General features: G+C 45.9%; 1 protein-coding gene across 7 annotated transcripts in view; it reads right to left on the bottom strand.

Moving 5' to 3' along the window:
- LTBP1 (latent transforming growth factor beta binding protein 1) overlaps positions 1-24,910 on the bottom strand; it is a 941,660-nt gene that overhangs the window by 188,605 nt on the left and 728,145 nt on the right. For 5 of the 7 annotated variants that reach the window (XM_033937066.1, XM_033937071.1, XM_033937073.1 and 2 more), the window contains exons 13-14: positions 19,855-19,877; positions 13,327-13,429 (exon numbers count right to left, since the gene is read on the bottom strand). In XM_033937066.1, coding sequence (XP_033792957.1) covers positions 13,327-13,429; positions 19,855-19,877 — 126 coding nt within the window. The remainder of the gene's footprint in view (positions 1-13,326; positions 13,430-19,854; positions 19,878-24,910) is intronic. The other 2 variants (XM_033937068.1, XM_033937069.1) reach the window with 1 other exon arrangement.

Below are 24,910 nucleotides of genomic sequence, written 5' to 3'. Positions count from 1 at the left end.
GAGACAGAAGGGAATCCTCCTGTCCCGGCCTAAAGCAGGCCTACAGGAAGTCCAGGAGGGTTTCGGGTGGTCACTGGGGGATGACCCGAATATAGGACGAGACCCCCCAAATCTCATCCTATATTCGAGTATATACGGTATTTGACTACCTCAGCCCTTTTTAATGCGTTGATCGATGAAATCATGAGGTTAAGTGAACATTTATACAATATAATGTTACATTTATCAATAAAATCTACATCATCTAAAAATATTTCAAGCTCTTTTAAAATTCTCAGATTCTAAGAATCCTCCAAACCCTAGTATATTCTAGAAGGATCAAATTAATTTTATTTAAGTATTTCTATACAACTTGCAGCCCAAATGGTTTACATTCAGGTACTCAAGCATTTTTCCCTAACTGTCCCAGTGGTCTCAATCTCTTATCTAATGTATCTGGGGAAAAGAGGGATTAAGTGACTTGATTTTATGTTAAGACGGGTAATTTGGACTCCTGTTAAGATCAGTAAAATCAACACTGAGATTTCTCCATTATGCTGGTAGTGTAAAGGTGAAAAGGGTACATTGGATCATATGCTCTTTCATTGCCCAATAGTGCAGGCATTTTGGCAGAGGATTTGGAGTCATGTTCAAATACTAATACCTCTTAATATTCCTTTATCATATGCTGGAGCTCTCTTTAATATTTTTGATGACTCGATTGTTATAATAAAAAAGTCATAGGAAATTGGTAGCTATTTTAACAGCAGTGGCTATCCAATCAATTTTATGAGTTTGGAAGGACTCAACTTCCTTATCATTTATGTTTTGGTGAAATTCTGTCCATCTAATTGGGAAATATGAATCGGTTGTCATGGAAAAAAAGAGGTAATAAATCAAAATTTGACAAAATATGGCTACCCGTTAAAGAATTTGTGGAGCCTATTTCCCTGAAAAGAAGACCACAATTAAAAGCTAAGTACCCCTGAAATATGCTAGAAGGGTTGTTAAATAAAAATTTAAAATTTAAAAGTAAAGTTTATTAGTAAAAATTGATAGCAGCTCCAGTGAGGAGGTAGCACATAAAGCCTAGGGCAGTGAAAACTTTTGAGCACAGGTGTTACTTCTGAGGAGCTGGGGCTTATATATTGGAGATGAGGAATTTGAGATATATACTGAGTTTGGTATTATATCTTGGTGAGAGTTTGATTGGTGATCCTCACAAGAACAGTTATATATAAAAACTGAGTGTTGTTTGGATAAATTTAGTGTTACATAAGAACATAAGAATTGCCGCTGCTGGATCAGACCAGTGGACCATCGTGCCCAGCAGTCCACTCCCACGGCGGCCCTTAGGTCAAAGACCATAGAAACATAGAAGATGACGGCAGATAAGGGCCATAGCCCATCAGGTCTGCCCACTCTACTGACCCACCCCCAAGTCTACTATCCTAGGGATCCCACTCCTGGTGACAGATTCCCTTGGCTTAACCTTCTAAGGGATCCCACATGGGCATCCCATTTGCTCTTAAATTCTTGCACGCTGTTTGCCTCGATCACCTGCACCAGGAGCTTGTTCCAAGGATCAACCACTCTCTCGGTGAAGAAATATTTCCTGGTGTCGCCATGAAATTTCCCACCCCTGAGTTTGAGCGGATTCCCTCTTGTGGCTGAGTGTCCTTTGAGAAAGAGAATCTCTTCTTCCATTTCGATATGGCCGGTAATATACTTAAACGTCTCGATCATGTCTCCTCTCTCCCTATGTTCCTCGAGTGAGTACAGCCGCAAATTTTTCAGTCTTTCCTCGTACGATAGATCCTTGAGCCCCGAGACCATCCTGGTGGCCATCCGTTGCACCGACTCTACTCTCAGCACATCTTTTCGGTAGTGTGGCCTCCAGAATTGCAAGCAGTATTCCAAATGAGGTCTCACCATGGTTCTGTATAATGGCATTATGACTTCAGGCTTCCAGCTGACGAAACTCCTGCGGATGCAACCTAACAACTGTCTTGCCTTAGATGAAGCCTTCTCCACATGATCAGCAGTTTTCATGTCTGCGCTGATGATCACTCCCAAGTCTCATTCTGTTGAAGTTCTAACTAAGGTCTCACCATTTAAGGTGTAAGTTCTGCATGGATTTCTGCTGCCAAGGTGCATGATCTTGCATTTCTTAGCATTGAAGCCCAGCTGCTAGGTCAAGGACCAAAGCTCCAACAAATGTAGGTCCTGTGTCATACTATCGGGTGAATTGCCATCTCTCACTATATTGCATAGTTTGGCGTCGTCAGCGAATAACGTTATCTTACCTTGAAGCCCCTGAGTTAGGTCCCCTATGAATATGTTGAAAAGGAGCGAGCCCAAGACTGAGCCCTGCGGTACTCCACTGGTCACCTCCGATGTTTTAGAGAGGGTACCGTTAACTACCACCCTCTGAAGTCTGCCACTCAGCCAATCATTGACCCATGTAGTTAGTGTTTCTCCCAGCCCCATTGATTTCATCTTGCTCAACAGCCTGCGATGCGGGACACTATCGAAAGCTTTGCTGAAATCTAGGTATACGACGTCCATGGATTCTCCCAAGTCTAGCTGTTTTGTTACCCAGTCAAAGAAGCTGATGAGATTGGATTGGCAGGACCTACCCTTGGTGAATCCGTGTTGACTGGGATCCTGTAGATTCTCCTTATCCAAGATTGCGTCTAATTTACGTTTGATTAGTGTTTCCATGAGTTTGCATACTATTGATGTGAGACTCACCGGTCTGTAGTTTGCAGCCTCTGCCCTGCAACCCTTTTTGTGCAGTGGAACAACGTTAGCTGTTTTCCAGTCTATGGGGACTCTCCCCGAACTTAGGGAGAGATTGAAGAGTCCTGATAGCGGTTCTGCCAGGACATCACGCAGCTCACTGAGCACCCTGGGGTGTAGATTGTCCGGTCCCATGGCTTTGTTCACCTTGAGTCTTGCCAGTTCGTAGTAGAAGTCGCCAGGTGTGAACTCGAAATTCTGAAACAGGTCTTCCACACTGGGCCTTGCCTGCAACTGCAGACCGTGCCCCGGTGCCTCGCAGATGAAGACCGAGCAGAAGTATTCATTCAGTAGTTCTGCTTTATCGGAATCTGATTCTGCGCAGTTCTCATCTGGTTTTCTAAGGCGTATTATCCCGTCTGTGTTCTTTTTCCTATCACTAATATACCTGAAGAAGGATTTGTCCCCTTTCTTCATGTTCTTTGTCAGAGTCTCTTCCACTCGAAGTTTGGCATCCCTGACTGCCGTTTTGACCGCTGCAGATCTCGCCCTATGTTCTAGTTTAGCTTCCCTAGTCTCCGTTCGTTTGTAGGAAATAAATGCTTTTTTCTTCTCCTTGACGAGGTGCAAGATTTCTGTGGAGTACCATTGGGGTTTGTTGTTTCGCTGCCATTTGTGTACTGATTTAATGTAGAGGCTTGTCGCTTCATGTATGGTAGATTTCAGGGATGACCACATAGCTTCCACATCATCAGTCGTAGCTTGGTTCTGCAGTGTCCGGTGGACGAAATCTCCCATGCATTCGAAGTCAGTGCCTCGGAAGTTGAGTACTTTTGTTTTCATATTTGATCTAGGGAAACCTTTCCTGAAGTAGAACCACTTGTGGTTGCTGGAGGCTAGCGTATCTCCTACTGAGACCTTCGAGACGCTATCCCTGTTGGTGAGTACCAGGTCCAGGATCGCCTGGGCCCTAGTGGGTTCCAATACCATTTGTTTGAGTCGTGCTCCCTTTATGGATGTTAACAGTCTCCTGCTGCCGCTGGTTGTTGCTGAGTATGAGTTCCAATCTGCATCAGGCATGTTGAAATCCCCTAGCAGAACAGCATCTCCCTGTAGAGTGATATTCTCTATGTCTTCAATTAATTCGGAGTCTTTGTCTTCCAGTTGTCTTGGAGGTCTATATACTACACCAAGATACAGGCATTTTCCCCTGCCTCTGGCCAGGTTTACCCAGAGGGATTTCCTGGTGTACTTGACATCTGTGATTCTGGTAGTTTTGATGTCTTCTTTAATGTATAGTGCCACCCCTCCCCCTGACTTTCCCTCTCTGTCCTGACGAAATAAGTTGTATCCCGGTATAGCCATATCCCACCCATGAGAGTCTGTGAACCAAGTTTCGGATATTGCCACCACGTCAAGGTCGGCATTCATTATTTCAGTCTCTAATTCTATAATCTTATTGCCTAAACTGTGTGCATTAACATACATAGCCCTAACTGAGTCTAGCCTTACCTGCATAAGTTCTGGTTCAGTAGGAACTTGTCTAACTTTGCTTTGATTCCCTGGAGGGTGTTTTCCCCTATAACAGCCTCCAGAAGAGCGTTCCAAATTTCTACCACTCTCTGAGTGAAAAAAAACTTCCTTACGTTTGTACGGAATCTATCCCCTTTTAACTTGAGAGTGCCCTCTCGTTCTCTCTACCTTGGAGAGGGTGAACAACCTGTTTTTAGATACTAAGTCTATTCCCTTCATTATATTGAATGTTTTGATCGTGTCCCCTCTGTCTCCTTATTTCAAGAGAGAAGAGACCCAGTTTCTCTAATCTCTCACTGTACGGCAACTCCTCCAGCCCCTTAACCATTTTAGTCACTCTTCTCTGGACCCTTTCGAGTAGTACTATGTCCTTCTTCATGTACGGTGCCAGTGCTGGATGCAGTTTTCCAGGTGGGGAAGTACTATGGCCTGGTATAGCGTCATGATAACCTTCTTCAATCTGTTTGTGATCCCCTTCTTAATCATTCCTAGTATTCTGTTCACCCTTTTTGCCGCTACAGCACATTGTGCGGACAGCTTCATTGACTTGTCTACTAGTACTCCCAAGTCTCTTTCCTGGAGGGTCTCTCCGAGTATTGCACCAGACATCCTATATTCGTGTATAAGATTTTTGTTACCGACATGCATCATCTTACACTTATCCACGTTAAACCTCATTTGCCATGTTGCGGCCCATTTCTCAAGCGTGTTAAGTGGTCACCATAAAATATAGGCACTTACTGTAGGGCCAGATTCTATAAATGGCGCCTAAGATGCCTACATTGTAGGCTTTGGTCTGCATGGTTGTCAAACAACCACCAGGCATCCTTTAAAAAATCCCACCTAGCAGTGACTAATCTAATCTAAATCTTAGATTTATATACCAGATAATCCCTAAAGATATAGGGCTTGACTTGGTTTACAATAAAAACATGGTTACAAAGATATGTTGATTTTAAGATAGATCATTAGGAAATACATTCTAAAAAACGTTGAAACATCCTAGAAGTAGGCGCCAGTATATTAGACCAGGTTTAACTTGGCCTAATTTACAAGCCCCTAACTTGGATGCCTAGCAACATCTAAGTCAACCCTGCCTATTTTCTGCCAATAACCACACCTACTTTTTAGGTAGACATCATTAGCATTAGAGAACGCCTTGACTTAGGCATCACTAGGCATCTTAAGAGTTTTGCATGGCATTCTAGGCATCTTAAAAGTTCAATTCTGATTGGCTGAAAACGGGTGTGGTGTGATTAATTACCCCACCAATTAAGACAATTTTTTAAAAAGTTGCTCACAGATTCCAAAGTTAGGCATCCTTGACTAGGGCGCCTTGTGGCACCTAATATAGGCATCCTAAACAGAATCTGGCCCTTACTCTCCTTTACAGAATAGATTCCAAATAGGCATCTTGGAAGCCAAATATAGGAGTCCTGTTATAGAAATACCCCCCAGATGTTTTGGGTTTTCTACATATCTCAAGTGCTCATCTCATAACTTAGAAACATAGAAACATGATAATAATAATAATAACTTTATTCTTATATACCGCCAACAATCTTGCGACTTCTAGGCGGTTTACAGTGAGGTGAAACTGTACAGTCAGTGAATTACAGAGTATAACAGTGACCATCTGATATTAACAACATTAATAATAACAACAGTTTATATACTGCCGGACCGGGAAGTTCCGTGCTATTTACAATGAGTTAGAAAAGTTTCATTAATTGATTGGGACATTCATAGTTTAGAGATTAGAGGTTAACAGTTTGCAAGATCAGATATGGGTGGAATTACGAAGGGGGCTATTGTCCTTGTTTGTTACCTATGTAATTCAAGAACAGGTATGTTTTTAGGTGTCTCCTAAATTCGCTATAGTTGTTTGAGTGTGTGATTAGTTTTCCTAGGTCTTTGCCCCATAAGGCTGCTTGGTACGATAAAAGTTGTTGATGATGTCTCTTATATCTGCATCCTCTAGCCGGTGGGGAAACAAATTTCAGGTGTGTGCTTCTCTCATGTCTGTTAGTTGGGAATGAGAAGAGGTCTATTATATATTTAGGGGCTAGACCTGATAATACCTTAAAGCAGAGACATCCTAGCTTGAACTTCGTGCGAGCCTCCATTGGCAGCCAGTGCAGGAGTCGGTAGGAAGGGGTTATGTGATCGGACTTCTTCAACCCGAAGATCAACCTGACTGCTGCATTTTGTATAAGTTGTAGTCTCTGCATTTGCTTCCGAGAGATTGCCAGATGGGTAATGTTGCAATAATCAAGGTGGCTTAGTATTAGGGATTGTACCAGAATTCTGAATGCTGAGGTGTCGAAGTATGCTCTAATGGACCTAAGTTTCCAGAGGGTAAAATATCCTTTTCTGACTAGGGAGTCTACATGGTCTTTCATAGTTAGACCTTGGTCCAGTATTACCCCTAGAACCTTCGTTGTTGGTTGAATAGGGTAATTGAGTTTGTTAATGCGTAGTGATTCTGTCGTGTTATGTGGGTGTGGCGAGGCTATAAAGAATTTAGTTTTATCTGAATTGAGCTTGAGTTTGAATTCTGTGGTCCATTGTTCCATCAGGTTTAGTGCTTCTGTTGCTGTGGGGGTGATTTCGGAGGGAGACGTAGTAAACGGGATAATGATTGTAAAGTCATCCGCGTAACTGAATACTTTTATACCTCGCTGGGCCAGCTGCATGCCTAGTGATGATATATAGACGTTGAAGAGTAGAGGGGATAATGGGGACCCCTGTGGAACGCCTGATGGGTTTCTCCATGTTTTAGAGAGGTTGCAGTTGAAGCGTACCTGATAGGTGCGGGCCGTAAGGAATCCTCGGAACCAGTCAAGTACCTCACCTCCAATGCCGATCGCGTCTAAACATTGTAGTAATTTTTTGTGGCCAACTAAGTCGAAGGCCGAGCTCATGTCAAATTGCATGATTAAGGCGTTATGGCCCTTGGTGAATAGGTTGCGTAAGTGTTCTAGGATCGCTGCTATCACCGTCTCAGTGCTAAACAGAGGTCTGAAGCCGGATTGGGTTTCGTGTAGTAGAGAAAACTGGTCAAGGTAGTCCATCAATTGGGTATGTACTAAACCTTCCATTATTTTTACGAAGAATGGAATGGACGCTACCGGTCTGTAATTGGTTACTGATGTTAGGGAGTGTTTGCGATTTTTTGGAATTGGGGTAATTATAATGTGACCGTTATTCGTTAGGAATTTCCCGTTTTTGAACTTATTGGTCATACAGCTCCATAGTGTTAGTTTAAAGTCTAAAGGAGCTGCTTTCATAATGTTGGGGGGACAGGGATCTAGAATGCAGTGTGATTTAGTATATTTATTATAGAGTTTTATGAAGTTATTCCATTCTGGATCTTGAAATGAGTTCCAAAACATATCCACTGGTATTTCATTTCCATGTGTGTTGGCTATTTGATGTGCTTGTGTGTTGATTGTTGGGCACGTGTTCCTTAGGTTCACAATTTTTGAGTCAAAGTGTTGTGCTAGATCGTCTGCTGATGGGAGTTTTATGTCGTGCATGGATTGATTGTGGCGTGTGGTATCAAATAAATTTGTGACCAGGTTAAACAGTTCTTTAGTGTTGATTCCTTTTGAACTCGTGTTGGATGTGTGTATTTTGGATGAGTAGAATGTTTTTCGTTTTTCTTTTATCAGTTGTTTGTAGTCCTTTATGTTGGATCTCCAGTTGTTCCAGTCTGGTGTTTCTCCCGTTTTGTTCCAGATCCTTTCTAGTCGTCTTACTGATTGTTTCATTTTTAATAGTTCAGAGTCGAACCATTTATTATATTTATTTGAGCATTTTGTTCTGTTTCGTTTAGGGGCTATTTTATCTAAGATGGATGTGCTTGTTTTTGTCCACTGTTCCAAGAACTCATCCCCTTCATTTATCTCCTCGCGCGATTCATAGTGTGCCCAGAATTCCTCTGGGTTGATGTGGCCCCTTGTGAGATGTTCTTTTATTTTTATCTTTGGGTGAGATTTTTCTTTTGGTTGATTCCAGATTAAGTTAAAGTAGTAGGTGAAATGATCGGACCAGATGTCGTGGTACCAGATGCCGTCGGATATGGAAATAGTGGGGTTTAGGATTTCTTTTGAGGACATAGATACCAAGTCTAACTGATGGCCTTTCTCATGAGTTTGTGTGGATGAAGGGAGATTGTAGTTGAGTGAGGATAGGAAGTTTTTGAAATCTTTTGTGTCAGGATTGTCCTCGTTCTCTAAGTGTAGGTTTATGTCTCCTGCTATAATATTGTAAGATGGAGTAATTGAGTTGTGTAAGATGAATTCGTAGAAGTCTTCTCTGGCCTTTGACCAGCTTTTAGGCGGGACATAAAATAGAATGCAGGAGAGGTACTCTTCTAGATCCTTGTTACTGATTTTGCATGCTAGTGTTTCTAATTGGTTGGTTATCTTGGAGTCTGTTAATTCAAGTTCAAGTTCTTCCTTAAGGATGACAGCCAGTCCTCCTCCTCTTCTGTCTTCACGACTTAACATGTGAATTTTGTAGTTATCTGGTATTAGGTCGTTAAGTATTGGATCCTCTTCTGACAGTAGCGGGCCAGGAGAGCTTGGGCTCTCTCCTGGTCCGATGTTAATTGCGAGGGGGGGGTGATGGATCGCGGCAGGAGAGATGCCTCATCTCCTCTACCGCGATGCCAGCACTCTTCTACTGGAACTGCTGCGACCCGCAGCAGGAGAGATAGCGCACCTCTCCTAACGCGGGACGCGGCAGTTCGGGTAAAGGAGTGATGGCATCACGGTAGGGGAGATGAGGCATCTCTCCTGCCGCGATGGTTGCGGTGGGTAGGTTGCCGGGCCGCTGAACTGATGGCGCCAGTGGCCAACAGCTCAGCGGCCCCTTTTTCGGCACTTAGACTTGTTTTGACTACGTCTAAGTCAAAAAGGTCTAAGTGCAACCTGTAAATGTTTTGGTTATACCTGTTGTACATCTAGGTGTTGGTCGGCCCATCTCCCGCCCACTGCCCACACTTTCCCCTCCTCTAAACACACCTCTTTTCTCTCTGTGCGTTTAGTGGCAGGGGAAAGGCCTAAGCTGTTTTTAAATATGTCTAAAAACCAGCTTTGGTTATGGGTACTTGGACGATCAGGCTTTTTGATCGTCCAAGTAGCCATTTAGGACACTTTTTAGACGTTTTTTTTTTTAAATATTATTACCCCCATAACTTTTATGTTCTCACACTCAGCAATGATACATTGCTAAAAAAATATTTTATGCAAAAACTCTAGCAGAATTTTATTAAATGAACCTTCAATATCTGCACTTTATTATGGAAAAATAACAGAAATTTAACATTCTTTGCTAATAGCTAAACACACACTTTGGCGTAGTCATCTACCAATGGCATTCTGAATACTCAAAAATCCAGGCGCAAACTCTATAAATGGCACTGTTAGACAGTGGTAGGAGCTCTACTGCTGCATAGCTTAATTGACTGCACCGTTTAAAAACTAATTAAAAAGCTGTTTAAAAAATGGAGGCACCCATAGGCACCTCCAGAAACAGTGCCTATGGGCATTGGTGTCCTGTCTAAAGAGGTGCCTTGCAGTGCTTAAGGCAGCTGTAGCTGTGGTTAACACTGGAAGTGGCCTTTTGCGCTTCCTTAGATGAGATTCTCATGAAAGGCAGGCGTTGGAAATGTAGGCCTTTAAAACCCTGGCTTACATTGCTGGTGTCCTATCTTTCATGTAGCTATGATTCTCCAAACTGTACCATTGCGTGATTGAATCCATCCCTCAATGTCTTGTTGAGAGAATCAGAATAAAATCTGCAATGCTGTTCAACTCCTTGCAACAAGGCCTCACACTGAGACCCAGGGCAGCATGAGGCCTTGTTGCAAGGAGTTGAACAGCATCGCAGGCTTTAACCTATTTTAAGAAGACTTTGAATGCTTGAGTGTTTGGAATGCCATTGGTAGATGACTACACCCCAAAATGTACGTGTTCAGCTACTAGCACATGTTAAATTTCTGCTATTTCCACAATAAAGTGCAGATATTTAAGATTCATTTAATAAAATACTGCTAGATTTTTTTGCTTAAAATGTCTTTTAATTAATGTATCATTGCTGAATTTGAAAACATAAAAGTTATAGCTATAATACCAAGAAGTTGCTCCATTAAGCATAAAAACACCCCAAAAAACTAATTTTAAGAAAAATGGTGTTTTATGTAATCAGTGGCTTCAATTCGCACGGTTTTTTCAACTTTAAGTTTTTCTGGACAACCCTAATGAACTTCTAACCAACTAATGTATCCTTTTAGTAAAGCCAACAGCACAGGCCAGCGCAATAAATATGATACTATCCTCAGGAATTGACTGGGCTTCGTTGCATTTGCCATGCAGCTTTGTAAAAAAAGTGTGTGTTCTTGTATCTGTAATTATCTCAATATGATCTTCTAAAGGGTACGATCAAAAATAACACCAGAGTACATTGAATTCATGCAACAAGTCTGTTTGTCACATACAGGTCAATGTCTAGCTTTTGCATAATGTTTTGATTTTTGAAGATAGAATGAAATGGTATCTTTGGAAGGTTTGGAGATAAAGAACTAAAGAAATCAGGAATAAAAGTAGAAAAGCTAGGTTGCTGGTTGTTGTTTTTAAAATATTTTTTTGAAGACATTTTAATTTCTACACTTTTATAGCATTGTAACAACAGGTTCTGCTCCAGGAATGGGAGTAACAGCTAGAGAGCTGCACGGGAACGGGGACGACGGGAATCCCGCGGGACCTGCGGGCATCCCGCGGGTTCCCCCTTTGGGTCACGGAGATCCCGTGGGGACGCCCCTAGGGTCGCGGGGATCCCGTGGGGACGCCCCCTAGGGTCGCGGGGATCCCGTGGGGACGCCTCCGAGGGTCGCGGGGTTCCTGCGGGGCTGGATGTACTCAGTCGCGCGGCTCTTCTCTCTACCTTCTCTGCTTGCAGCACAGAGCCGAACGGAAGTCTTCCCGACGTCAGCGCTGACGTCGGAGGGGAGGGAGGGCTTAAACAAAGCTGGATGTACTCAGTCGCGCGGCTCTTCTCCCTACCTTCTCTGCTTGCAGCACAGAGCCGAACGGAAGTCTTCCCGACGTCAGCGCTGACGTCGGAGGGGAGGGAGGGCTTAAACAAAGCCCTCCCTCCCTCCCACGTCAGCGCTGACGTCGGGAAGACTTCCGTTTGGCTCTGTGCTGCAGGCAGTGCAGGTAAGGAGGAGAGTAGCCTCGCGGTTCGAGTGGCTACCAAGGGAGGGGGCGGTCCGCCCCGCCACACCCCGCCCCGGTTGCAGCACAGCCGGCCAGGTCCCCTTACTTTTGTGGCACTTCCCCAACCGACCGACCGACAACAGCCCCGGTCCGACAATCCTCCCTGCCCTGTAGCCGCAAATCTAAATTATCTTCTTACAGCAGCTGTAATAAGGTAATTTAGATTCGCAGTTAAGGGCAGGGAGGTTTGTCGGACCGGGGCTGTTGTCAGTCGGTCGGGGAAGTGCCACAAAAGTAAGGGGACCTGGCCGGCTGTACTGCACCCAGGGCGGTAGAGAAGGAGTGGGGAGAAGGACGCTGAAAGGCCATGGGGAAGACGGGAGGAGGGGGGGAAGGACTCTGAAAGCACTTGAAGACAGAGGAGGGAGAAGGACGCTGAAAGCACATGGGGAATACAAAGGGGTGGAGAAGGACGCTGAAAGGCCATGGGAAGGGCGGGGGGGGGGGTGAATGAATCTGAAAGCACTTGTGGAAGACAGAGGGGGGAGAAGGATGCTGAAAGCACATGGGGAAGACAAAGGGGTGGAGAAGGATGCTGAAAGGACATGGGGAAGACAAAGGGGTGGAGAAGGACGCTGAAAGGCCATGGGAAGGGCGGGGGGGGGGGGAAGGACTCTGAAAGCACTTGTGGAAGACAGAGGGGGGAGAAGGATGCTGAAAGCACATGGGGAAGACAAAGGGGTGGAGAAGGACGCTGAAAGGACATGGGGAAGACGGGGGGTGGGTGGAGAAGGACGCTGAAAGGCCATGGGGAAGACAGAGAGGGAGAAGGATGCTGAAAGGACATGGGGAAGCAGAGGGGGGAGAAGGACACTGAAAGCACATGTGGAAGACAGAGGGGGGAGAAGGACGCTGACAGGACATGGGGAAGATGGGGGGGAGAAGGACGCTGAAAGGAAATGGGGAAGAGAGAGTAGGGAGAAGACACTGGCAGGGAAGAAGACAGATGCCAGACTATGGGGGAGCGGAGAGAAGAAGATGGGTGCCAGACCAATTTGGAAGGGGGAAGAAAGGGAGAGGCACAGTAACAGAGCAAATGGAAGATGCAGAAGGAAGAGAGACAGTGGATGGAAGGAATTGAATGAGAACATGAGGAAAGCAGAAACCAGGCAACAAAGGTAGGAAAAGAATTATATTTCTTTTTTTTTATTTTGCTTCAGGATAAAGTAGTATATTAGTTGTGTTGATAAAAATTTATAAACATTAGAGGCTCTGGTAGAAACCCATTTGCAAAGTATGTATTCTTCCCAATTAATATTTTCAAATTAATAAAGTCTTTTTGCTTATTTGTAAATGGGTTTCTACCAGAGCCTTTAATTCAGTAGCATAATTAAATGAAATAACTATTTCTGAAGTTTATATGGACGGGCGGGGACGGAGGGGATTCCTCGCGGGGACGGGTGGGGACGGAGGGGATTCCTCGCGGGGACGGGTGGGGACGGAGGGATTCCTCACGGGGACGGAGGGATTCCTCACGGGGACGGGTGGGGACGGGTGGGACTTTGGCGGGGACGGGTGGGGACGGGTGGGATTTCTGTCCCCGCGCAACTCTCTAGTAACAGCTGAGCATGGCTGAGGAGTTCAGCAGGCCCAATCAGCACTAATGCTGCCATAAAAGAAACTTAACATGCATCAACACTACATCTGACAAAGCTTGAGGATTAAATGAATAATGGAAACATAATGCAATTAAGTGCTATTAAAACAAGGAATAAACTGTATAGAATCGTGCTCCCTGATCTTTTCATCTTGTATTGTATGCTCAATTCTTTAAGAAATGCACAACCTGGATACTGGAGTTTCAGGTTAATTGTTGAAATACCCGGAGAAAGCCGAGGCCGTCCAGGATCCAGCGGCGATCTCTCTTGATCACCCAAAGAATCAACATCCTGCACATATAATGAGAGCAAACAGTAAATAAAAACTCTCAATTGCTCCGTACAGTACACTACATTATCTGCAGTCTTATCCAAACACACCCCTCTCGTAAGGTTTATTTCCAGTCACCACTCCTCAGAAATGCTGATACATTAAAACTGGATAAAAATGAAAAATAAATTACTGTGTGAAAAAGGACCACCAAGATGTGAATTTTGAATGTTTATGAAAGTTAAGCAAATTGATGTTGTCTATAAAAGAGGCATTGGGTACTATTGTGCTTCTCACTTACTGTATTTCAGGGATATATAGCCAATTTTTTTCACCACTTTTGCCTACACAACTCTTTCTGCTCCACTCACACATACAGATAACCAGCAAGTATGCCCTTTTTCCTGCCCCACTCACACACACAACCATCCAGAACGTCCCACTCCCTACCCTACTCAAATATACCCAGCCAATTTTTTCACTTCCCTTCTCCACCCAGTCATTTTTTTCCCTTCCACCTCAAAGACAATACGTAATACCCCCCCCACCACCACCTCAACATACAGACACAAAACATTTTTTCTATTCCCTTCAAGGCAGTAATTTTTTTTTTCTCTTGCCCCCCCCACTCTACCAACAGGAGAGCACTTTCTTTTTCCCCCTCCTCCTACAGACAGCCATTATTATCTCTTTGCCCCCTCTAAGCATTTTTGATTCTTCCTGCACTTGATTTGTAGCTTCCACCATTTTTTTCTACCTGTTCTGCTGAGCTTAGAAGAGTGGCTGTTGCTCCTCCTGATAACAACTTTCTACTCTAAGCAGGCATATTAAGCTGTGGCAGTGCCAGCACCAGTAGGGTACATCTCTTAAGGGGCCTAGTAGTGGCTGCAATAAAAGTTTAGTAAGCAGTGGCAATAGGGAAGGGGGCACCATCAATCAATAGTGGCAGTGGCTATAAGGAGGCAATATATTAGTTTGGGGAAATGTGCATCACAATTGTCATTGTTCTATGTTCAGAACAAGAGGAAATTAAGTTGTTTTTCTCTCCACAGTGTTGTGGTAAACCAGTTAAATTGATGTTTCCATATTTTTATTTCTAATTTGTGATCTGTATTTGGCAGGAGTCTATCGTTGCTTAGGACCAACTTTACAAAATGATTGGGAGTGCCAGTCACATTGCAAATAACCCCTCCCAGGAACCAATAAAGACACTTGCTCAGTATTAGGGGGGCTTAATATCCACTGGATTCACAGAGCTGGCTCTTTTATGGATGTTTTGCCTGTGACTAAGGTGCAGCATTCTGTTTGCATGTAGTTTGTATCGAGATCAATAGCTGTCTCATTTTGTTTAGGTGTATTGGTGTTCTAGGGCCCAGTATAGTACAGTATCTGCAGTCTCCCTAGTGGTTGGGCCAGCAATGGGGGCTGAATAACATCAGGTACTAATAATTCCCTACTGTTTAGTTTGCTATTGCTCTAAAATCTCTTCCAAATTGAAAAGTGAGATGTTTCAGCTGATCTGAATCAATGGTTCCAGTGTTGGTATTTCCCCTACATCTTTAGCAGCAAACTGAGTATGTGCAGCCTGCTGTGCTTATTATGATCTGTTTATGAATCAATTCCATTCCTGAGGCAGGCCACAAACTGAAACATGATTTGTGTTGAATCAAGCAAAATTGTTTTTCTGTTGACACAATAAAGAATACAATAAGGATAACAGCTTACGAACACTGCTGAAGTTATTCTTTTCACCCTTTTTAATTTTAATTTTATTATTTGTAACCTGCTCTGATCCAGAGTGGAGAACAATTGAATATACATAATAGAATACAATTTGTCTGGGCTTTCAATATGATATTTTTAAACAATTTTTATACATAACCTGCAAATAGCTTTTTATTTTCCTTTTATGTGCCTCTTAAAATGCTACCGTAGTCACTTTATTACTCTTCATCCAGTGATTATGGCAAATTTAACTGCATTACGGTATTATCATGAGCTCAAAATTCAGCAGGATGACCATATAGCTTTATGCAGATTTTCAGACAGGAAACTGCAGTCTGAGCACTGAAAATCAACTTATCTATTTAAAGTTACTCTTGCTGTGTTTATGCTCAGACTTGAATGCATAAGTCAGATGGAGAGTGGCTGCAGTTCACAATTCTTTTCTGCAAGGAAAGAGGCCTCTTGGAAGTCTATAATAAACAACTACCAAGGTACATGTAGCTCTAGAAAGAGAATAAATATATGGAATTCACTTGAGGACTAGTACCGCTTGATCCAATTGGACAAAAGTTTCAAGAAATGATCAGCCTATAAAAAAACCCAAGTAGGGCAGAATGGGCAAAAGGAATAAAGAGACCTCAGGAGCCACTGTGTGCTTCTGATCTCACAACCCCTGAATCTTTCTGACATTATAGCCTCCTGGCTTTGCAAATAGACATACGACAATGCATAGCATCCCTTCATGGCGGGGGGTCACGAGATGCAGCCTGCCTGAGCAGACGTGTGTGAGAGGAGCTCTGTTCCCACCTTAACTAAATCAGCAATTTTCTCTGCTGTTTCTGCATCCCCCTGTACTTTTCTTACCCAAACGCTGGGAAAAGCTTTGATCTCTGCCTGGAGCTGTTTGGGATCATGCAGCAGTGCCAGGTATGCCGCTAAAGGCGTCGAGAAATGCCAAAGAGAAACAACCTCAGATCCCTCTTAAGATGGCGGCGGAGCCAGCCACTTTTACAACTCCCTCCGGGGACTGGATCCAGGACATCACCAAATCAGTATCAGTGGCATTAGCAGACCAGCTCAATAAGATACAGTCAGCGGTAGATGAAATGAATGAAAAATTCGATACCCACAACTGGAGGATTGCTGAGGTCGAGCGGCAGCTGTCTGATCAGGAGGGACACGTGCTCTGGTGTGGCAACGCAGGTGCAGGAGCTGCGGATGCTGGCTTCTGAGCTTGCTGATAAACTGGACAAAGTCGAAAACACTGGTGAGACTGCTGGAAACGGTGCATGACCTGTACCACATTTTCAGTACGTGGTTACCTGAAAAGCTTGGCCAAGCCGATCCTGCTGCCCGGTTTGAATGTGAGCGGGCTCACCGGATTGAAGCTCGCCCTACAGGAGAGGGGAGAGCTATAATGGCTATTGTAAAATTCACTAATTGGAGAGAAAAAGAACTGCTCCTACAAGCCTTCCATAAGACCGGAGCCTTGGATTATGATGGCGCCAAGGTTCTCCTCTTTAACGATTACTCCGTATGGGTGGCGGCACAGTGCAAGTTCATGTCACCTTTTTGCACAGATCTTCATAACCGTGGCACCCAATTTGCGTTGGTCTTCTCAGTGAAGCTGCATGTGTGGCAGAATGGAAAGTCAACTACCCTTGCTACAGTGGAGGAGGCTCATGCATTCCTGGAGCAGCTCCCTGCTTGATATGTGGTACCTGCCTGCTTCTCTACTGCCTGCTATATGACTTTTACTTCTCTGTTGCTGGATTCTGCGGTTCACGGCGATTTGACCTCGTTGGACCTGCAGCTCAACCCCCCTGGCTGGAATTCTGGCCTCTACATTTGCCCAGTTTGCCTGTTTCCCGCTGCCTGCGGGGTCCCCCTCTGGTTGTGACCTGGTGACTTGTGTCTGCTAAAGCCTTCAACTGCCAATGGCCAGGTGGGGGACCCTGCCCAGGACCTGCAGGCATTGCGTTTCTGAGGCCTCATATAAAATGAGTTCATCGACATTATGGGGGGTGGCCTGGTCTGTTTGGGGTGCTGCTTGGCCTTCCTAAATTAGTACATTGTGGCATCTGCCTGCTTCCCTGGGGCCCGCAGACTGACCATTGCCTCTACTTTGCTGAATTGCTAGGGAAGTGGTGGTGTGATCTCACTGCACCTGAAACATGGCTTCCCTGGGTGGTCCTGCGGCCTCTGTTTCAACTTGACCCTTTTGCATGCGGATCTGGCCAGGACTCTGGTGATTGGCATTGGACTGGAACTCGTATGGCGTTTCTGCTACTGCCCGGGTGGAAGACCCTCCATGGAACTTATGGGCCCTGCAGTCCTGAGGCCTCCTTGACTGGGTCCTGCGGCCTTTTGGGGGTGCACTAGACTACTTGGTTTATTGTTTAGTTCTACTGTGTAGGTTTCTCCACGTTCAAGGGTGGGGGCGGGGGGAGGTCCTCTCTGGGCAGGCTGGGGATATGTTTATGGGTTGGTCTGATGGGGATAGATTGAGCTTGGTGGGGGAGGGAGACTGCTTGGAGTGTGTCTGGAGTGTGTGTCTGGGTGGTGTGTATAGTGGGGGTGAGGGCGGAGAGTGGGCTGAGGCACCGGGGTTTGGTGGGTAATCACCAAACCCAGCTAAGCTATTGCCTCTGCAGCAGAGCTTAGCTGGGAGGCTCTGTTCGCGCTGTTAAGCCTTCGGATCTTTCGTTATGAGTCTCTATGTATTTGAGGAGTATGGCTAAATCACTGCTTTTGCTCTGGGAAGGGGGGGGGGGGTTGACCTCCTGCGCAGGGCTGGTGTCTGGACACTCCAAGCAGATGGCCGATTTGCAGGTGACCACGCTTAATGTTGATGGGGTTAAGTCCCCTATTAAGTGGTCCCGGATACTTGCCCTGCTTAGGAAACAGGGGACCGATATTGCATATTTGCAGGAGACCCACCATCCTCAGATTGAGCATGCCAAGCTCAGGAGGGGATGGGTGGGAGAAGTCTACTCTTCTTCCTTCAGTGGGAGGCAGCGTGGAGTTTCCATCTTATTGCATAAGAGATTGCCATTTACTCTACATAAACAAATTCAAGATAGAGAGGGATGCTTCATTATTGTTCTGGGGGAACTGTAGGGGATGAAAATTACACTTTGCAGCATCTATGCCCCAAATGTCTACTGTCATAATTTTTTTTCCTTGATTCTTACCCACCTCACGGATTATCCAGATTACCAGCTAATTCTGGGGGGTGATCTGCGGATCTGAGTATGGATTGTAAACCGCCCGATCACGCCCTCGAGATCATGACCTGGATCTTATGAATGTGTGGCGAGCCCTACACCCCTTTGACACGGATTTTATTTTCTACTCCCATGCCCATAATGTGTATTCCAGGCTGGACTATCTCCTTCTTGATAAACGGATATTTGCTAGGGCTACCAAGACGGAGATAACTGAAGCCACTGTCTCTGACTGTGCGCCTGTAGTGCTCACTCGGACTGTATCCCCTACTCATAAGGCCTCGTCTTGGAAGTTATCCCCTCATTTATATGCTGACTCAGATTTTTGAGTGTTTCTGAGAACTTGTTGGGTGGATTACCAGACCCTGAATGACACTCCTGATGTGGGACCAATGACCTTTTGGGCTACTTCTAAAGCAGTGTTATGTGCCACATCATTGCATACACTGCCACTAAATGGCAAGAGCGTGATAGGGAACTTCTTCAGCTGACCCAGCAGCTACATGACTACCGGAGGGCACATATTATCTCACTATCTGAATCGGATCATCTGGAATACAAAACTCTTTGCAGTAAAATAGAGGCCTTGCTCAATTCGCACGCAGAGCACTCACTTTCTTATCATAGATATCAGCTTTATCGATGGGGGAGCAAGACTGGGAAGCTTCTGTCTAATCTTGTCCACTCTTATGAAAAACGTCAAATTACCACGGCCATTCGTGATACCCAGGGGATCCGCTATGAAGGAGAGCAACAGATTGCACAGCAGTTTGTCCGGTTCTATAAAACTTTGTATAGTGGTAGGCCTTTGGATCAGAATGCTCTGGATGAATTTTTTAAGGGGTTGGGGATGCCTCATTTAGAGGCCGCACAGGCGGCATCTTTGAATACCCCGATTGCATGATATGGTGGCCTGAGTGAACTTTGGTATGTTTAACTCCCTCTTCTCAGACTCCCAGGATTTTTTCCACGCTCTACTTTGCTTTGTGGGTGCCTCAGGGGGTGGGGGTTTGGTTGGGTGGGTTGGGTTTGTGTGGGGTGCGCATCGGATTGTGTGTTGTGAATTGTGGTGGTTGGTGTGTCTGTGCATGAGAGCATTGGGTGGGTGTGCTGTCTGAATGGTAGGGGGCTTATTTAAAATTAGTGGTTGGGGTCTGGGCTTGCTTGTCATATTGGCCTTGTTTCCCTGCTGTCCCTGTCCTTCGTTGTTATCCCTAGGTTGGTTTCCCTCTGCTGAGTTCCCTACAGGGGCTCTCTCCGGGGGACAGGGTGTTTTTCTGTTTTTTTTGCCTTTGCTGCACATGATTGTTTCTGTGTTTTCATTCTTGCCCTGTATTGTGCCCTTTGTGGCCCTTTCTGCTTTGAATAAGCATATGTTGGGTTTAAAAAAAAAAAAGCATCCCCTCATGGCTAAGACCATCAGAGCTGCACTAGCATGGCTATGCAACAAATAACAACAGCTAAGTATATTATATATAGAGATATCACTGTACCTGGTCAGAAGCTGGGTTTGGTACTACAAAAAAATGATAAAACAACAATTAAAACAAATAGGCTTGTACAAAGTATTCCTCATATTTTGCAATGTATCTCATTACAAAAAAAACAAACAAAAACACATACAGTGGTGCCTCACACAACGAACTTAATTCGTTCCAGGAGCAAGTTTGTTATGCGAAAAGTTCGTTATGTGAAACGCGTTTTCCCATAACAATACATGTTAAAAAAAATAATTCGTTCTGTAGCATAAAATATGCTAAGATGACATAAAAAAAGATAAATTTTTGGTTATTATTTTTATTTAGATACATCTAAAAACATAATTGTTTTTTAAAACAACACACATTTTTTAAATTTAAAGACAGACTAAGTAGAGTCTAATTTTACAGTGAGAGAGGGCAGAGTCTCAGCGGCAAAAACTGGGACTTAACTGTTCATTTTTTTTTTTTTTCTACCGTGTTTCCCCGATGATAAGGCAGGGCCATCAAATAAGACAGCCCCCCCTTTTTAGAAAAAAATGTAAAATAAGGCACCCCCCCGCAAATAAGCCACCCACCGATACCTGCGCTTACCCGAATCGGGTGGTACGGTGGGTGACTCCGTGTGGTCCCTGGCACCCCCGACACGATCGGGGCAAGAGGGAGCTCAAGCCCTCTTGCCCCCCCGACTCCCCGACACGATCGGGGCAAGAGGGAGCTCAAGCCCTCTTGCCCCCCCGACTCCCCGACACGATCGGGGCAAAAGGGAGCTCAAGCCCTCTTGCCCCCCTGACTCCCCGACACGATCGGGGCAAAAGGGAGCCCAAGCCCTCTTGCCCCGCCGATTCCCCAACTCCCCGACAATATCGGGCCAGGAGGGAGCCCAAGTCCTCCTGGCCACGGCGACCCCCTAACCCCACCCTGCACTACATTACGGGCAGGAGGGATCCCAGGCCCTCCTGCCCTCGACGCAAACCCCCCCTCCCCCCACCGACCGCCCCCCCCAAGAACCTCCGACCGCCCCCCCAGCCGACCCGCGCCCCCCCTGGCCAACCCCCACGACACCCCCACCCCCCTTCCCCGTACCTTTCTGTAGTTGGCCGGACAGACGGGAGCCAAACATGCCTGTCCGGCAGGCAGCCAACAACGGAATGAGGCCGGATTGGCCCATCCGTCCCAAAGCTCCGCCTACTGGTGGGGCCTAAGGCGCCTGGGCCAATCAGAATAGGCCCGGGAGCCTTAGGTCCCTCCTGGGGGCGGGCCTGAGGCACATGGGCCCAACCCGACCATGTGCCTCAGGCCCTGCCTCCAGGAGGGACCTAAGGCTCCCGGGCCTATTCTGATTGGCCCAGGCGCCTTAGGCCCCACCAGTAGGCGGAGCTTTGGGACGGATGGGCCAATCCGGCCTCATTCCGTCGTTGGCTGCCTGCCGGACAGGCGGGTTTGGCTCCCGTCTGTCCGGCCAACTACAGAAAGGTACGGGGAAGGGGGTTGGGGGTGTCGTGGGGGTCAGCCAGGGGGGTCGCGGGTCGGCTGGGGGGGCGGTCAGAGGTTCTTGGAGGGGGCGGTCGTTGGGGGGAGGGGGGGTTTGCGTCGAGGGCAGGAGGGCCTGGGATCCCTCCTGCCCGTAATGTAGTGCAGGGTGGGGTTAGGGGGTCGCCGTGGCCAGGAGGACTTGGGCTCCCTCCTGGCCCGATATTGTCGGGGAGTTGGGGAATCGGCGGGGCAAGAGGGCTTGGGCTCCCTTTTGCCCCGATCGTGTCGGGGAGTCGGGGGGGCAAGAGGGAGCCAGGCGGAGAGAGGGCAGTTAAGCGCAGTGCCTGCGCGGAAGGATGCAGCTCGGGCGACTTCGTTGTGTGAAACGAAGTTCGTTGTACGAATCAAGACATAAAGTTCATTGTGCGCAGCGTGCGCTGTGCGAGGCGTCCGTTGTGTGAGGCACCACTGTACATTCAATATCAAGCAGTACCACAAGGATGAAATATGCAAAAGATGCCCCCACCATAATTTTAGGAGAGACTTGCTGATAAGCATTTGTAGTCTATGATCCCTACAGCCACCCAGGCATTTCCCAAAGCAGTTTGTGTGTTTTTATGTTGTTAATTAAAAACTTATCATTGAATATACTTGACAATTTACAGCTAGCGTATATTTAAAAAAAAAAAAAAAAAACAACTCCATTCTTCTTAAGGATAACCTATGATCTGCATTTCAAACTCTTTATGAGCTGAGTGTTATAGACATTTTAACTCAGATGAAACACAATCTGTTCATCTGTACCAAGGTTTGCACACTTTTAATCACCAAAACGTCCAAGTGCTGATTTTCAAAACTAATTTTTAGATGTCTTGCAGGCAGTGTTCCCGCTAAGGTGCGCTGGCCTGCGCGCGCGCACAAAATATTACATCGCAGCGCAAAGTTTCTCTTCACAGCGCACACACGCGTCGCAAAGGTAAGGGGAGGTAAGGTAAGGGGACGCATTGGGGGGATTGCACTTCCCCACAATTGCCATGCTTCGGTTCCTCTTCTTCCTTCCTTCCCCCCCCCCCCCCCCCGCGGGACCCTGCGGCACCATCAACTCTTACTCCCTCTAATGTCGGCCCTGCAGCTCCAGACTTCCTCGCACCTTCTCCCCTCCCCCTTTGGATCGCTATTATTTTAAATGTTATAGCCGCGGAGCTGTATCCATCAGTGGAGATGTCTAACCTCGGCCTGCCCCGGAACTCTTACTGCAACAGTGACTTCCTGTTCCTGCCTAGACGGGCGGCTGCTGCAGTAAGAGTTCCGGGGCAGGCCGAGGTTAGACATCTCCACTGATGGATACAGCTCCGCGGCTATAACATTTAAAATAATAGCGATCCAAAGGGGGAGGGGAGAAGGTGCGAGGAAGTCTGGAGCTGCAGGGCCGACATTAGAGGGAGTAAGAGTTGATGGTGCCGCAGGGTCCCGCGGGGGGGGGGGGGGAGGAAGGAAGGAAGAAGAGGAACCGAAGCATGGCAATTGTGGGGAAGTGCAGAGCTGCAGGGAAGAGTGTTGCAGTACCCAGCTGGAGGGAGAAGGAAGATGAGGGAGGGAATTAAAGGAGATGCCAGGGCTTGGAGCGTAGGAGGAAGGTATGCCAGTCTAAGGGAAAAGGAAGGGGGAGATGTGAGAGCATGGAGGGGGAGCGAAAGATGGAAGAAAAGGAAAGGAGAGAGATGCCAGAGAATCAGGGAAGGGGAGATACCAGACTATGAGGAGAGGTGTGGGAGAGGGAAGGCGAGGAGAGAGATGCCAGACCAATGGGGTGAAAGGAGAGATGGAAGGGGGAGGCATACAGTTTCTGGAAGGGGCATAGAAGGAGAGAAGATGCCATATAGGGGAAGAGAGACGGCAGACAGTGAATGGAAGGAAGAGAGTTACAAGAAGATGAGGAAAGGAGAAACCACAGAAGACAAAGGTAGAAAAAAATTTCTATTTATTTATTGCTTTAGGAGACATGTGTCACTGTTTCTGTGAAGCATTGTATGCAGAGTCCAGCTTCTTGCTGGTTCAATTTAACCTTTGTCTATGTATTTTTATTTTATCCCCCCTTTTACAAAACTGTGAAGCGTTTTTAGCACCAGCCTTGGTGGTAGCAGCTCTGATGCTCAGAATTTTATGAGCATCAGAGCTGTTACCTCCGTAGCTAAAATCCACACTACAGTTTTGTAAAAGAGGGAGGGGTTAGTTTGTGATTACATATTCCTTACTAGGCGAAGGTGTTTTCTGTGTTCTGTGTGTTCGAAAGACATGGTTTTCTGTTAGGATTGACGGTGTAGGATTGATCTGTGCTGGTCTGGCTTGTTTAGTTTTACAATGGGTGTATTGATGTACTGCTCACTGCAATATGTAAGATGCTGCCTTTTCCTAGGTACTCATGTGTGACGTGTGGTTTGTTACTAAAAATCATGTTTTTCTTACAGATGGGGGGGGGGTGCCAAAAAAATGATGGGCCCCGGATGTTACATATGCTAGGTACGCCACTGTATGTAAAGATACCAGAAAGCTGGCGTAGCAAAAACTTCTAAGTTTTGAGTATTTAACCCTCCCACAATCTCACGGGCACTCGTTTCAAGTTTATTGAGATTTTGATTTAAACGCAATATCAAATATTTTCAATGCGTATAACAAAAATAAATTTGGGGAAATAAATAAAACCATTTGAAGTGTTCCCGCTAAGCTGCGCTGGCGTGCGCTGGCGCACAAAATATTACATCGCAGCGCACACGTTTCTCGTCACAGCGCACGATCGGAAGAGGCGTACGGCAGATGGCAGGGCGGCGAGAGGAGAATCGGGCGAGTTGGCTCATAACTTGCTGGCGCCCGATATTTTTGGCTCACGGTGAAAAAAGTTTGCTCACAACACCCGCCCGCTTAGAGGGAACACTGCTTGCAGGCCATTTACCCTCCAAGACATCTAAATATTAAGGAGGTATGTTAGAGGCATGTTTAGGGCAGAATTTGGGTGGTCTTAGCACTTGGATGTCTTACTGGGATAATGAAACATTTCCCAAGACATCCAGGATGCCATGTAGACATCTGGAGGTAGACCTGTTTTAAAAGTGTCTAAGTGCCAAAAAGGTACCTAAACTTATCAAATGACCACTGGAGGGATGAATGCATGCCCCCACAACACACAAACACACTTCCCCAGTAGTTACTGACTCCCTCCCATCCTCCAAAGATGTGAAAGAAACAGTACTTACCAGCCTCTATGACAGCTGCAGATATTATGGGACATCCTAGTAGAGCAACAAGCAGGTGTCTGGAGTAGCATAGTGGGCGGTGTAGTGAACCATAGAGTCCTGGCCCATATGCCATGCTACCCAGTACATTTATTGTGGAAAATTTGAGTTCACCAAAACCCACCCAAACCCTACTGTACTGCCATATACAAGTAGTCCTTGAGTTCCATTTTTTAAACCATTCTTAAGTTGAATTTGTATGTAACTCGGATTCTGTACAGTACACAGTCTATAAAAACATAGAAGCTTACACTTAACTTTTGTTCTTCATCTCTTCCATAGTTCCCTCTAAATCAGTGGTTCCC

This window comes from Geotrypetes seraphini, chromosome 3 (genome assembly GCF_902459505.1).
Source record: "Geotrypetes seraphini chromosome 3, aGeoSer1.1, whole genome shotgun sequence".
In the NCBI taxonomy this organism is placed as follows: Eukaryota; Metazoa; Chordata; class Amphibia; order Gymnophiona; family Dermophiidae; genus Geotrypetes; species Geotrypetes seraphini.
This window is presented reverse-complemented; position numbering and strand designations above follow the sequence as displayed.